Raw genomic sequence first — 13,997 nt, 5'->3', positions numbered from 1 at the left:
TATATATATCTTTATCAACATAAACGAAACCTTGTCACTTTGTTATCTGAAGTTCATGGTGTTGTTTTTTTTTTTACTGATCGAGCTTTCTAACACATGAAAACATTGGCAGTGGTTCAGTCAGTTGGGTCAACTGTATTCAAATGTAATTCAAATGAGGCTCGGTGTACGTTTTCAAAATGTTCTTGGATGGGAGGAACACCAAAACCTCAGAAGGAGGATTCCAGGGAAGTTTGTATTTATGTGAGCTAAGAAACAACCAATCTGGTTGTTGCCATGCCTAGATCTGTTTACAATATAGATATAGAGCCCTAATAACAATATGCTGTGCTCTTGAAGACCTGGTAGGGAAGAAGCATTTGAATGGTAGTACTAGATGTTGGGTAGCCTTCCTTTCTCTTTGTTTCAAATCAGCAGTACAGCTCTGGGCACTGAGTTTCTCAGTTCTGAAACCCCATTACGTGTATTTGTTTTGATAAAGCAGAGTTTGATAGCGATAAACATATTATAAATTTATAATTACTGGCTTGCAAGCTGGCTCCATTGCTTCTGCCTTTGTCCAAATAATGAAAAATGTAGTTGAAGTCAGTCTGAAGTTCATATAGTAAAGTAGAAATTTGATGTTGTTTTTTTTCTATCACCAACCTGCAGTGGCCCGTGGGAAGCATTACTTTTTATTTACTGAGGAAGCCTTGACATTCTTGAATTGAGTATAAGAATACAGCCTAGTCGGGTATCTTTTTTCTTGTCACAATAGTCCAAAGGAGTTGCCAGCATTTATAAAACTGCACCAATACAGGTTAATCTGCCCCAAACACTAAGCAGCATCTCTAAGAGTTAAATTCCTTTTTGAACTATGATGTTTGTGCAAGTATTGCCCTTATTAATCATGTTGCTTGACTTTTTCTGAGAGGGCGGTAAGACTTGTTTCTGAGCAGGAAGCATCTCCTCACACTGGTTTTAGAGCAAGGATTTCTGATTGTGCCTCATATTGGTCTTGACTGCTGAAATAGGTAATTTCTTGTCTTATGCGACCAGTTCCATTATGCTGTTGATGCTGGGAGCTGTTTGCAATAGGTGGATGGAAACTACCAGACTACTTCAAAAGCCACAGTAAAAAAATATTTTTCAATGCTGGCTGCACTCATGAAGAAGAGGGAGAGGTGGGGGAAGCTGGGATTACTGTCATAAAAGCTGCAAAGTCAATAACCACAGCAGCTGCCTCAACAAAGGGAGAAAAAATCTTTGTACAATGGACTGTAGCCCTTCCATCCTCCAAGGTTGAGAGGAGTGTTTCTCTTGGCATCACTTCATTTTCAGTGAAGTGCCAGGGAATGACTGTGAAATATGCCAGGACCTTTTGCCAGAGCCCAAGAGAACAGTTTTATTTTGTACAAGCAATTTGGGTGAAGGATTTGAGGTGGTTTACTGGAGCCAGAGGCAAGGAATGTGAAGTTTGAGCTTAGGGGGAGAAAAGCACCAGGAACTCTTCCTGCAGGCTCGCTGCCCTTCTCACTGTAAAGGTCGTGGTTTATGGCAGTTGGATTTTTTGCACTTCCTCATTTAGTTTTCTGATGTTAGAAAAGACAAGTCATTCTTGTTACAGACTTACAGCCTGGTCAAGTGCAAATGTAGTGCACAGTAAGTAAGATGACGGTCATGGAAGAAGCTCAGCATTATCTATCATATGATGCAAGGATTTGCATTGCGACACTATTCTTTTTTCTACCCTGAGATCTAAATGTGAAGACTACTTTGTTCTTTCTTTCATTTCCAAATTTGTCCCACAGAACTGTGTTTCTAAAAACAAGCTTTTGTGTCACTTCAGATGAGCAGAACTGTCAATACTGCAGACGGAGCTATTCTGAAAGCAGCATGCCCCCACCTCAAGAAATGCAGTCATCGTGCTTTGCAATCTCGATCAAAAGACAAACCTGGAATGGATTCCTTGCATAGCAGTATCTTGCTCTGAGAAATGGGGAATTTAACACCTGGCATATTGAGAAAGCAATGCTAACTAGGCTTTCACCCACTTTTTCAGTCTTGGAAAGAAGAAATTGATCTGCCTGAAACCTGGAGGAGACAGAAGCTTTGACTCACTTACTCCTACAGTGAGTCCCCTGTAGGATGTGTGCATCTCAGCTTAAAATGGAAAAAAAAAATTGTCCTGACAAATGGCAGCTATTTTGGGTAGACAACCCTGGAATGATGGTTTTTTTTCCAGAGAACAGAACAGAGCTGCTGTGTGGATATAGACCTAAGGATGCTCCTGTCACTCAGCCCTATTGGATACGGGTGCACTAAGTCATATTAAGCAGCTCCAGTTTTTGTGGTTGCATCTCTTCTCTTGGGAAGCCTGAAAGTTATAACCCAATTCAAGTTCTACCTAGATTTCTGATCTTATCTTCCAACCTCAGGTTGCAGAGATGCTTGTTTATGGCTTTATTTCACTTTTAGTGCTCCTGCAGTTGCTGGTGTCATTGCGAGCATGTGAGCAATGCACTATTGGTGACCAGAGATGACTCATGAGCTTATCCCTGGCAAGAGTACTACACAGGGGCTACCACTCTTAACAAGTGTGGCAGCAGTCACTTGTAATGTGATCAATGACACAATTTTTTTGTCTAGAGGTCTTCAGGTGATATCTGGCCTGCCAGTCTTGCCCATTCTTAGCTAAAACCAGTTCCCCTTCATCAACCAGGAATTTCACCGAGACTCAGTGTTTGTCATTGCTCACAGCATGAAGTATGCAGCTTAAATGGGACGTAAGAGAAAACCATCTGCAAGAATAGATGAGGTGGAAAGTGCAGCTTTTACTGCTTCTTTGTGTTTTGTTTCTAATTGGGTATTTTTGGTCAGCCACTGGCACAGCAAATCCAATGCAGCCATCATGTTTTCAAGGCTTATGAAATGCCATCCAGAAATGATTAATTGGCAGAGGCTGTAGCTGAAGGTGATGAATGTCTTGCGATAAACAAAAGCAAGCATGTAAACTGACCTAGTTTCAGCTTTGGCAGTGGGAGAAAATTCTGTGTAGTCCTTTGTCATTAGACCTAACTCTAGAAAAATGGAGGTGCCTTTTCTGTCACCCTTAATGAGTGTGGCAGCTGTCCAGGCTTCAGGAAAGAGAATGAGAAGGCAAGTCAGCTTTGGAACTCAGTATCTCATTGAGTACAGCGGGCACAAATTCTTGTCTCATGAGGATGGGACTCAGGCAATGAGTTTTTTGAGTCAAATGTGAAAAGACACTGCAATTTTTTTCATAATCATTTAAACAACAGAGGCTTCAAAAGTGAGCTTTTGCACACGTTCCCTGAAATAGCTTGGTAAAATGATGCAGTATGAGGTTTTGAAATCAGCCCATTGTCTGTTTCAGCAGGAAATGCAGATGCTGATGCCCACATCCTCACTAGTAAATACTTCAAATATGTGGACCTCAGAGGCAGGTGATGATCACAGCGCTCGTAGTTGTGTACAAAAATATCTAAGGGAAAGTCACGAAGTGCAGTATGGAAACTGTACAAAGTCTTCCTGTTACCAAGATGTGCATTGATTTTCTTCAAGTGCAGCTGGTAAGGCACAGACTGCTTCAGAAGTTTTGTAGGAGTGCGTGCGTGTACACATATACATGTACATAAACTAATTCATGTGTATGCATCTGCACAGCAAAGACAGAGTTAGATCTGAATGAAGTCAACAAAGAGAGTGTAATTAGAAAGTAGATTCCAGAAGAGAAAGTAATACTACTCTTTTACTCTGCCCCAGTGATAAGAATCAATCTCTTTGCTGCCAACTCTTCTTTAGTTGCAAAAGCCATTGGCTGTATGTCCTTTATAGCTTCTCAGTTCAATAATAGGAAAAACAGCATTATTTCAGGACACCTTGGGAATGGTTTTTAAACAATTTTTGTGTGTGTAATATAAATTGTTAGATCTATTATACTCTCTTTCTACAAAATGAGGCATTTGATTTTACTTTCCCTAAGGTTCTGTTTTTTCTTCCATACTACCCCTCACCTCTTTCCCCATGTAGTTTAAGCCAAATTCAAGCCAAAAAAAGAGCTATTTTGATTAAATTTGACAAGTGCCAAAATGAGACCTGTTGAACAGGCAGAATGATTTTCCATATTTGATAAAAATTTGTCCTGGAATCTGCATTTCCTTTGCAGATCCAATACGTGTTGCGGATTTTTACCAGTTCTGCAATCACCTTTGTGAAAGGTTCCTCAAGACCAACCACATCTCCTGCCTCAGCTCTTGCCTATGGGAAGGGACAAGGTTGTACCTTGCCTTTTGTATCCCTGTCTGTTGGAGGAGGTTCCTGAACTGATGCTACAGGAGATGTGGCAGGTGTTGGGAAGCAGCTCTCAGAGTAGATGACTATGTTTTTTGTTGGTCATCACATAATGCTTTATTGTTCTGTGGAATCAGAAGGAAAATAATGGTCTCATTATAATAAAGGTCACCTTTTTCAACACAATAATTTAATTACACTGTGCTTTCTCTTCCACAAAACACTGCTCCAGGCATAAATGCCTGATATAGTTTATCCTTAAAGCAAACAATACTCTAAGAAATTCAGTTGGTTGGAAAAAAACACAAACAACCTAGCAACAAAAAAACAGAGGATTACATAAAAGACATTTAAGGTTTTAACTGAAAAATTAAAAAGAAACAGTACCATAGCAGTAGAAGAGGTGTTCCTACTTGGTTAGCCACTGGTGCACTGGAAATCCGTGAGCCTTGCAGATTTTTCCTGTGGTGTATTTTGGCATTGAATATGGAATCTTTCAGAAAGCGTGTTTTTTTGTGAGCTTCTGAGGAGGAAGGTCTGACTCTGGATCTCAGTAAAACGAAATGATACACTGTCCTGGGCATCCAGGAGATGAGGCGGAGGGGTTGGGGGATGAATTAGTGAAATTCTGCTGAATTAATCGAATGAGAAAAAGCATTCAGTGCTCACAGGCTCTGGGCCAGTGGGGCTCAGCCATAGTGTGGGAAGGGCAAATTTAGTCTTTCAGAGGGAGGGGTGCCAAAGGGAATGGGTGCGATAGTTTCTGTCACTCTGGTTGGCCCCAAAAGAGCTGAACAAGAGATCAGCTATGACAGTCATGTTGCCTGGCTGAAAGTAAAGCAAGGATGCTGGTCCTTGCTAAATTTTGCAGAGCTGTTTCAATATACAGTGCGATGTGCATGCAAGTCTGTGGATAGAAAGAAAGAAAAAGACAGAAAAGCAAAGCTCTAAATTAAAAAAAATAATAATAACCTAACATATAATTAATAAAAAAAATCAGTTGAAATCTTGGAGTCTTGCATAATTCCTGAGTTACCTGTGTTAGTGCTGTTGCCATGGCTGTGCCATCTCTCAGATAGTGATGATGCTAGCAGAAGGAGCTGGTATACGTGTGAAAATCTGCAAGTTGTTCTGCTGTGGGTGGAAACAACTATACTGTGCACCTCACTTGCAAGAGAAGCAGGAGTATGTTTATTGGTATAATACAACATGGTGGTCTAACAAGTTTGGAGATGGCTGGTTGCACTTGATTATTTACTGCACAGTAATACCTTTGTCTAGGAGGCCCTACCTTTGTGTTATGAGGTATGGAGAGTACCTCATTGCTCTCTTAACCCCTGAACCACAAAGGTAAGGACCTAGATGCAGCTGGATCCGCTCTTACAGTGTACAAAAACTTAAGTTCTTTTTGGCCAACTATGGAGCTTGTTGGTAATAAATCAAAACAAGTGAAAGAAAAGGAATAATATCACTGCCAAGCCCTCTTTCTGTAGTCCATGCAGAAAATAAAACTTTGACAAAATACCATGAGAAATTCTATAAATCCCTTTCTCTTTTATCTCTGCTTCTCTGCCTGGAAACTGATTGATGCCTATTGGAGTTGAAATTCTGCTGTCCTGTCAGCTAGTCAGCGTCTGAAGGGAGAGGTGAGCTTTCAGAGCTTATGTTTTTTTCCTTTTGTTGTGCATTTAAAAAAAGATGATCCTTCTTATTTATTCAAAGCTTTGTGGTATGCCACGAACATCTCTCTTTGCAATATCTTACTGGTTTTACTGGGAATATGTGCAGCAGGCTCCGCTGTGCCAGAGGGGTCATTGTAGGAAATGCTTTTGTTAGTGGATGGATGGTTCCAGCCCCAAGAAGAGGTGCTGTGCTGTCAGGGTTAAGTACAGGGGGGGAAAGAAGCCAAGTGGCTGCTTCCCTGGAAGACTACAACCTCAAAATTACTGTTGTGACTCATTAGATGATATCACTTGGAAACTGAATAATTATATCTTATCCTCACCTGTATTTGACGTGGGACAATGGATTGGATGCTAGTGTGTCTGATGGGGAGTTGACAGCTGGCGAGGTGTGTGGCAGTATTTATGCTGGTTTGGCAGTAGAAGGTCAAGACCTCATTACATGCCTACGTTATGCCAACGGTCCCCGTACTTTGCATCTCTGCCTTGGCTTCAGTTTGCATTTCAGGGCTGTGCTTGTTGCCTGTGTGCCCAGGAGCCATGTCAGTGGAAAGATGCTTTCTGACATCTGTAGACTTGGGACTGAACGCTAGGTGAATGAAGATCAGCAAAGTAAGAGGAGGATGAGTTGGGGGAAGCTGGTCTTAGTAACACAATTGTCTTGTGTTTTATTGCCAGGCAACTGCAAGGACAGGTTTGTTGTTATTGGAGCTGTGCTCATCTGTGCGCTCAGTGCAGTCGTAGCCCTTCAGACCTGTGCCCACAAGGGAGTGGTGTTGAGCCACCATTTGCATACCAGGTGCAAGGGATGGATTCACAGGTTTCCTGTATGTCAAGTGCAATATAACCTCAGTGTCAGTTCTGGTTCTGAAATAAAGAAAGTCAAAGACCTGACTTTTCTGTCAGATTTGCTTTACACTGCATTAGGAATAATATAAACACCTTGAAATTCAGGTGGTCTTTAGAATACATAAAGAAATTGTGTAAATACACCAGTGGTCGTATCCATAATAATCTGTTTATGTATCTATGCTTTCTTTCTTTCTTTCTTTCTTTTTTTAAATTTTTTAAAATTTACTGAAGGGAAAAAATGGTGAGAAAGCATTTGGAGTCTGATGTGCCTTCTCCAGGGCATGCTAGGGGCCTGGGCCTTTATTCAACAGACAGTGCTGATGGAGTTATGAGCATAATTGCAGTGGTATTTATAGGGACTGTATAATGCTGGTTTTTATGTGTGATTATCTCACGGGATTAAATTTTGTCCTCTGTACCAATTTAAATGAGTACTTGATTCCATCTGTCCATTTTACCCCCAAAGAATGAAAACTCAAATGCCTCCTGAGGGCATCCAGAACTCAGACTGAATTCTTACAGTCTGAGTAAGTGTTCGTATGGTTTTCTGAAATTTAAAACTTACACTTTCTAAATAGAGATGGCACTGTCCTATGCCCTGTCTAAATGAGCACTCGGTGAGAGCGTGACAATAAATACGTATGAGCTGACAATGAGTGTTTTCTAGCTGAGCTATTTCCTAAGAATTTAGTGAGGGGAAAAATGTCAACAAAATGTGGCATCTCATTAAAAAGAGAATGAAAACAAGCACATGCAGAATAAGATTAAAAAAAGAAGAAGAAGAAGAAGAAGAAGAAGAAGAAGAAGAAGACGCTTTTAAAGTCCATTACTTCATCAGCTCTATTTCTACATTTCTACAACCAAGGTAGAGCTATACAGACGAGGTGCTTTCATGGTTCATCTTAACCCAGTATGCCACCATCCCCTTCTTGTTCTTTATTAAAATAACTGTAGGAATTCCTGGCTGTGACCATACGGATTCCTTGGGCTCATCCCTCCTTGCAGCACTGATCTGCTCCCTATTTGCATAGCACAAAGCCAGCCCAAGGGGGAACTCTGTTTGTCAAAACCAATCATCACTTTTCTGTTTTGCATTGCTTCTTTTTTTTCTTTTTCTCATTATCAGTTTTGAATAAACCTGTTTTGGCTGTGTTTGTAACGTGATTTTCCTGAGGGGAGATGAGAAAGAGCAGCAGCCGGGACTCACATCCTCACATACTCACAATGTATGGAGGTGATGAGCGGGAAGTGGCTCCAATGCTGCTGCTGCTGCCTGTATGTGACTGCTAAATCGAGTACTGGTCCTCCGGGGTGTGCAGTGCTCTCTGTATTAGAGACTTGAGTCTGATGCCCCTGAGCCGCAGTGCTGGGCTGTGTCGTGTTTGACCACATTGCCTACGCAAGCTGAAATTAAAAGTTTAAAAAAGAGGGAGAGAAACAAACATCCCTCCTGGCCCGGGAACATTTGACTCCCGTTGGGGAGGAGCTATTTTAAAGTGCAGACAGAGAGATGGCTATTTTTTGCCCCTCAGCCAGACTGACTCAACTAATGCTCTGTATTGGCCAAAGTGGAGTGAATTCTTAAAAAGACGTATTAAAAAAAAGCAAAACAAAACCAAGAACAGGAAGGGTAGTTCAGCCAGCACCAGGTAGATACGGATGTAACCTGAAAGTTTCTGAGCTGTATTGACTCAGTAGATGTGAGATGTCATGATGTGCTTTGGTGTTGAGGTGTGTGTTTGCATTAATGAGGCATTTGGAAAAGTATAATGTGCACTTTTTGGTGACCATTTCTGTCCAGCGAAGCACAATGCACATAGTGTCACCATGCTTGGACCTCATGCCCCTGAGAGGTGATATGAGACAGCTGGCACGAACATGAACACCAGCCCAAGGGCCAGGGTTGGATCGGTGCGTGTGGTCAAGATGCTCAGAGGTGGTTGTTGGGAGCAGCATTTCCAGCTGCCCTTTCATTCATTGCATTTATGTTTCTTTCGTCCCTCTGACGCTCAAAGCTCAGGATTTCAGGATTCAAGGAAGTGGTGGAGTTGCTGTCTCTGGAGGTGTTTGAGAACTGTGGAGATGTGGTGCTAAGGGACGTGGTCAGTGGGCATGGTGGAGATGGGTTGGTGTTGGACTTAGAGATCTAAGAGGTCTTCTCCAACCGTAATGGTTTATGATTCTATTTGCACCATTTTTTGGGGGAGCCAAGGGCCATCACCTGCTGCAGGTGGGCACACTTCTGCTTAGTTCCCATCTAGGGTGTGAGGGTGTGGCTGTGGCCATGCTTCTGCCCAGCTACAGCAATGCATCTAGCTGGAGGATAGCATGATGATGGCAGAGTTCAGTGACAGCCATGGCTGCCTTTCAGGTATCTCCATCCTGGGGAAAGGTGGTGAACAGAGGTGCTGCAGTCTATGCCTGGAATTTGGGGCATTTTAGTCCAATTTTGAGCTGCGTTTTGTCTCCCAGGGGTTTGGCTGTGCATTGCCTGTTTTTGTGTTCACTGGCGCTGGGTCTTCAGGGGTTGAGTTAGATGCAGGCCAGACACCAAGAGCCAAACAACAGCAGGTGGTAATTGTTCGAGGCGCCTAAAATAAGGCTGGTGATATATGCTCACATCTGGCGGGGGCCAGGGGTATAATTTGGTCACAGGTCAAGAGGAAAACACATCCCACCTCATCTGCAGGGTGAGACGGAGGAGGAGGAGGGGTGTAATGGTGTGACACAGAAAATGCACGTAACACTCCAGGGACATTGGCATGGTCCTGGTCCCGGTCCTTTGTCCCAGGGGACCTTGGAGTGACTGCTGGATGTATCCATCCACGGGTACATCCACATACTGTATGCCCATAAGGACGCGTGCCTATTGCTCTTCCCTCCCCCTGCCCCACACTATACATCCGAGGGCCGGGGTCCAGCGTGGGTGCCTCATTTCCTGCACGTCACGCCTGGAAGTGTGCACTGAGGGGGTAAATATAGCAAGGAAAACACAGGGCCGGGCTGGCTGCTCAACACCCTCCCCCCACCCCCCCACCAGCAGCTGTTTTTGGGGCTGGCGTCCCGCCGGAGGAAGCGTGGGAGGCCGTTTCCCGCTGACACCTCCGTGCCTGGCCCCAGTGCCATTGGCTGTCCATGGCCCCGGGCAGCAGTTAAATGCCAGGCAGCCGTGCCGGGACGGCAGCACGAGCACCACACGCTTCTACACCTCAGCTGCAGGATGAAGGCTGTGCTGCTGATGTTGCTGCTATGGGCTGCAGCCCGCGCCCACCCCGTAAGTACCCGGCACAGACCTGAAACCAGCTGATTCTGCTCCAAATCCAGCTGGCTCTTCTCTCAGACATGCTGGTTCTGCCCCAAACTTACCCAAGGTTTTCTCTTTGTGTGTAGGTGCCTGGCCATCTCTCTGTGTCCCAAGTGCCTGAGGTAAGGTGGTGTGCCCCGTGGCTGTAGGGTGTTCTTTATGGGGTGCTGAGGGGGAGCAGTGCTGTGGGTCTGGGAGCTTTGCCCACTGCTTTGGGCCATTAGAGCTGGAGGGGCTTCAGTTCATGCCATCTCTGCTAACCTGGTATGTTATGCTGTGCTCACGCTTAAAAAGAACAGGAGTTTCTGTGCTCCAAACTGCTGTGGTCTGCGTTTCCCTGAGCTCAAAGCTTCCATATACTTGTATCCGTACAAGATGACAACTTATTAAAGACCAAAGTCATGCCTGCCTATGGCTAAGAAGGGCCTCTGCCTTCTCCTCCCATTGTCCAACCCCAAGGGGTGAGCTGGGAAGCGCTGCGGGGCTGTGGTTGGGAGCAGCAGGGATGTGGTGATGCTTGGGCACTAAACGTGCTGTGTTGCCCACAGGACGCAGTACCAGGGGATGTGATAAATGCGCTGGGTTCTCTCCTGGGTGATGAAGATCATGGACACCTCCGTGCCAGAGTGGGGCCATGGGACACGGGTGATGCGGACATGGCCGTTGGGAACCATGTGGAGCGAGACCTTGCTGAGCACAACAGGCTGCCTGCCTGGCCTGGGGATGAGGAGGATGACAGCGGAGATGACACCTTTGATGAGGATAAGGAAGAGGGTGAAGGGCCTGCTTACGGCACTGGGGACACTGGAGGACATGGTGACAGTAGCAGCAGCAGCAGCAGTGAGAGTGCAATGGCCCCGCGCCGCCACATCCGATACCGTGGCGGCTCCAGATGGGGAGGAGGCAGCAGCAGCAGCCAGGAGGATGATGAGGAGAGCATTGGGTTGGGCAATGAAGGCATGCAGGGTGACGACCCCTCAGTCTTCGACAGCCTGGGTGGCAGGCATCGCGGCCGGGGAAACTTTGGCAGCCCCTGGGAGGACAAAGACAGCCACTCCCCAGAGACTGAGGACACCAACTCTGTGGAAGACAGTGAGGAGAAGAGTCACTCACAGGAGAACAGCAAGGCCAGCAGGTCCAGGGAGGATGGGGACAGTCCGTCCCAGGAGGATGGGGACAGTCCATCCCAGGAGGATGGAGACAGTCCATCCAGGGAAGACGAGGACAGCCCATCCCAAGAGGATGGGGACAGCCCATCACAGGAGGCATCAGATGAGGAGTCTGCAGAGGACGGCTCAGAGGAGGCAGTGAGCACACCCGAAGGACACAGCAGCAGGGAGGAGCGGGCATCCGCAGAAAACAAAAGTGCAATGTCTGACCTTGACACTGAGGAGGAACAGAGCAGGTCCAAAGAGGACAGCTTGGAGACAGAGGAAGATGTCTCCAAGCCTGACGAAGATGCTCCAAGTGCATCAACTGAGAGCCAGAGCTCATCCCCAGAGGGCAGCCAGGAGGACAGTGAGGGTGAGGAGGACAAGACAGTGAGTGAAGAGAGCACATCCACAGAGAGCACCAACAGTGCTTCCCCGGAGGAGGATGAGGATGATGATGATGATGATGAGCACTCCCAGGAGGCTACCAGCCGCGGGGATGCCAGCTCAGTGCGCAGCCTGAAGAACCACAGGCGGCGGCCGGGTGCCTACCACAGGAAGCAGGCTGCCGAGCTCGAAGATGATGACTGCCAGGATGGGTACTGATGGCACTGCTGCATCATTTGTTTGTGGTGGTGGAGTTGGGTCAGCCTCTGCTTCTGCAGACAGACAGGGTGAGGGCTGGCCATGTGGGCAATGAGTGGTGGGGCTAGCTGTGGGAAGTCCTGAGTCCTGACCTGCAGGTGGGGGTATCCCAACACTCTCTCCTTGCCCTTGTTGCTGGGAGCAACGCACAGCACCATGTCGGTGCACATCATACCACGCTGGGGGGGGCGTATGTAATATTTTGTAAGAAATGTACAGAAAGCCTTCAATTGTAACCTCTTTGTGTCCACAGCACTTATTTCTCCATGCTGAAATGTATCCTGTGTATGTCCTTGATTCACATTAAAACCATCAGACCCCAATGCTGCAGCTTTGCTGCTGCTTCTCTCTGCGACATAGGGTCATGGCTGGGCAGAGGGGACATGAACAGTGGTTTCAGTGCGTAGCTGGAGAGAGGCACTGCTTTGGCTCTTTGTCTGGAATCAGGTTTCTGTGTATCAGAGCTGAATCTGGAGCAGAGCTGTGCCAGCACCAGCCTTCTGCCGACTGAGCCGGTGCTGACCTACGTTCCTCCTGTGTGTGGGATCTGCTGCAGCACAGCATAGCCCCTACAATACACCAAGTCTATTTACAGCACAAAAAGTCCATTGCAGTGCATGAACTTCCAAACCCCTCTTAGTAAAAACACTTTCCTGACATGCTCAGCTCCTTGTCCATGCCTTGCAGCTCCATATTGCTGTTGGATCCAGAACTACAGCAGCACTACGCATAGCGTTAATTCCCTTCACCTGTCTTCCTCCCACGTAACGTGGGAAATGGCATAAAACACAGATTGAATTGATGCAAGGAGCCAGGTCCGATGTTCATACCTATGGCCTGATGCATTTAGCTAAGAACCGTGCGCTCCTGCCTGTGTTTGCTGTGCTTATTTTTGGTGCTGAGGTTTCCTGCCAGCATAGCTGCAGGGAGATGGCACCGCCTCACCATGCTGCAAAAATACCCACCGCGCACTGCAACGTGCTGGGTAGCACCGGGATGGGACATGGCTCCATGGGGCAGAGCACAGGGTGCCCTCCTCACCTTCCTCCTCCTCCTTCTCCTGGGGGGCCCTGCGTTCGTCATCACCTGCCCTAATGAGCCCATTGTGGAGCCTGTAGGTGTTGGGTTGCGCTCTGTGGGGCCGAGCCCCACGTGTGGCACCACAGGGACACGGGGCTGGCTGGTGCCAGACCGTGCTCTGCCTTGCCAGCTAAAATAGGCACTGGGTATGCGGTCATTATGCCCCAGCTTTTTTTAGGGATCTTGGGTGAAATCAGCGCTTTTAGAGTCAAAGTTCTTTTTTTAAACCAGTGTCCCTCTAATTACATTAAAAATCACCCCTGGCAGCACTCTCCAATTAAATTTAGACTCCAAACTCAGCAAGCTGTGCTTGTCCCCATCCCCATCACCATTGTTGATGCCCATCCCCATTTTGCCCTTCTAGCCCCACATTTTTCACCTCTTTAGCAGCGAGTGCAGTGCTGGCATTGGAAAACCACACTGCTTTTTAAAGATATTTCCTTTTATTTTTATTTCTTTTGTGGCTTTTCCTGGCCAGAGGCAGTGTTGGCTGAAAGCTGTGGCCAGCCCTGTGTGTCCCCTGTAATTATGACTGCAGGGACACCATGGGCAGCTGTGCCTTTTGGGATGGGAATGGGGTGGTCACTCAGGGCACTAGTGCCACTGGACCTCTGGGTGGCCACAGGGACTCCTCTGCCCCACTCAGATATGGGAACAGCACGAGCTGTTTCCCAAAACATCCAAGCTGATGTGGGGATGGAGGCGAGGACAGAAATCGGTGTGGTCTGACCTGCACTGATGGGAAGCAGCGCGTCCCCAGCCCATGTCACCCCATGGGAAGTTGGGACTATGTGGTGGTCTCACTGTGGCTCTGTCCCATGTGGTCTCTTCTTCATGCTGCAGAAAGGGATGTCTCCAGGCAGTCTCCTCTGCTTGCATTCTCAGCCTGTTCTCCATCGATGCTTTCACCCAAGGGACTGTGGTGAGGTCACTCTTTCTTTTTTTTGGGGGGAGTTGCTTTACAGTGGCAGAATTTCCCAAAAAGGGAGG

The 13,997-nt window shown here is 46.5% G+C and overlaps 1 protein-coding gene across 1 annotated transcript; it reads left to right on the top strand.

The window, feature by feature from the left end:
- The first annotated feature begins 9,964 nt into the window (after positions 1-9,964).
- Positions 9,965-12,257, top strand: DMP1 (dentin matrix acidic phosphoprotein 1). The gene is made up of 3 exons (XM_010709725.3): positions 9,965-10,101; positions 10,218-10,253; positions 10,680-12,257. Exons 1-3 carry the CDS (start codon positions 10,048-10,050, stop codon positions 11,886-11,888), a joined length of 1,299 nt encoding a protein of 432 aa, XP_010708027.1. The 5' UTR covers positions 9,965-10,047; the 3' UTR covers positions 11,889-12,257.
- Positions 12,258-13,997: the final 1,740 nt, after the last annotated feature.

This window comes from Meleagris gallopavo, chromosome 4 (genome assembly GCF_000146605.3).
Source record: "Meleagris gallopavo isolate NT-WF06-2002-E0010 breed Aviagen turkey brand Nicholas breeding stock chromosome 4, Turkey_5.1, whole genome shotgun sequence".
NCBI lineage: Eukaryota > Metazoa > Chordata > Aves > Galliformes > Phasianidae > Meleagris > Meleagris gallopavo.
Note: the sequence above shows the minus strand (reverse complement) of the source record. Positions and strands in the feature narration are given on the sequence as shown.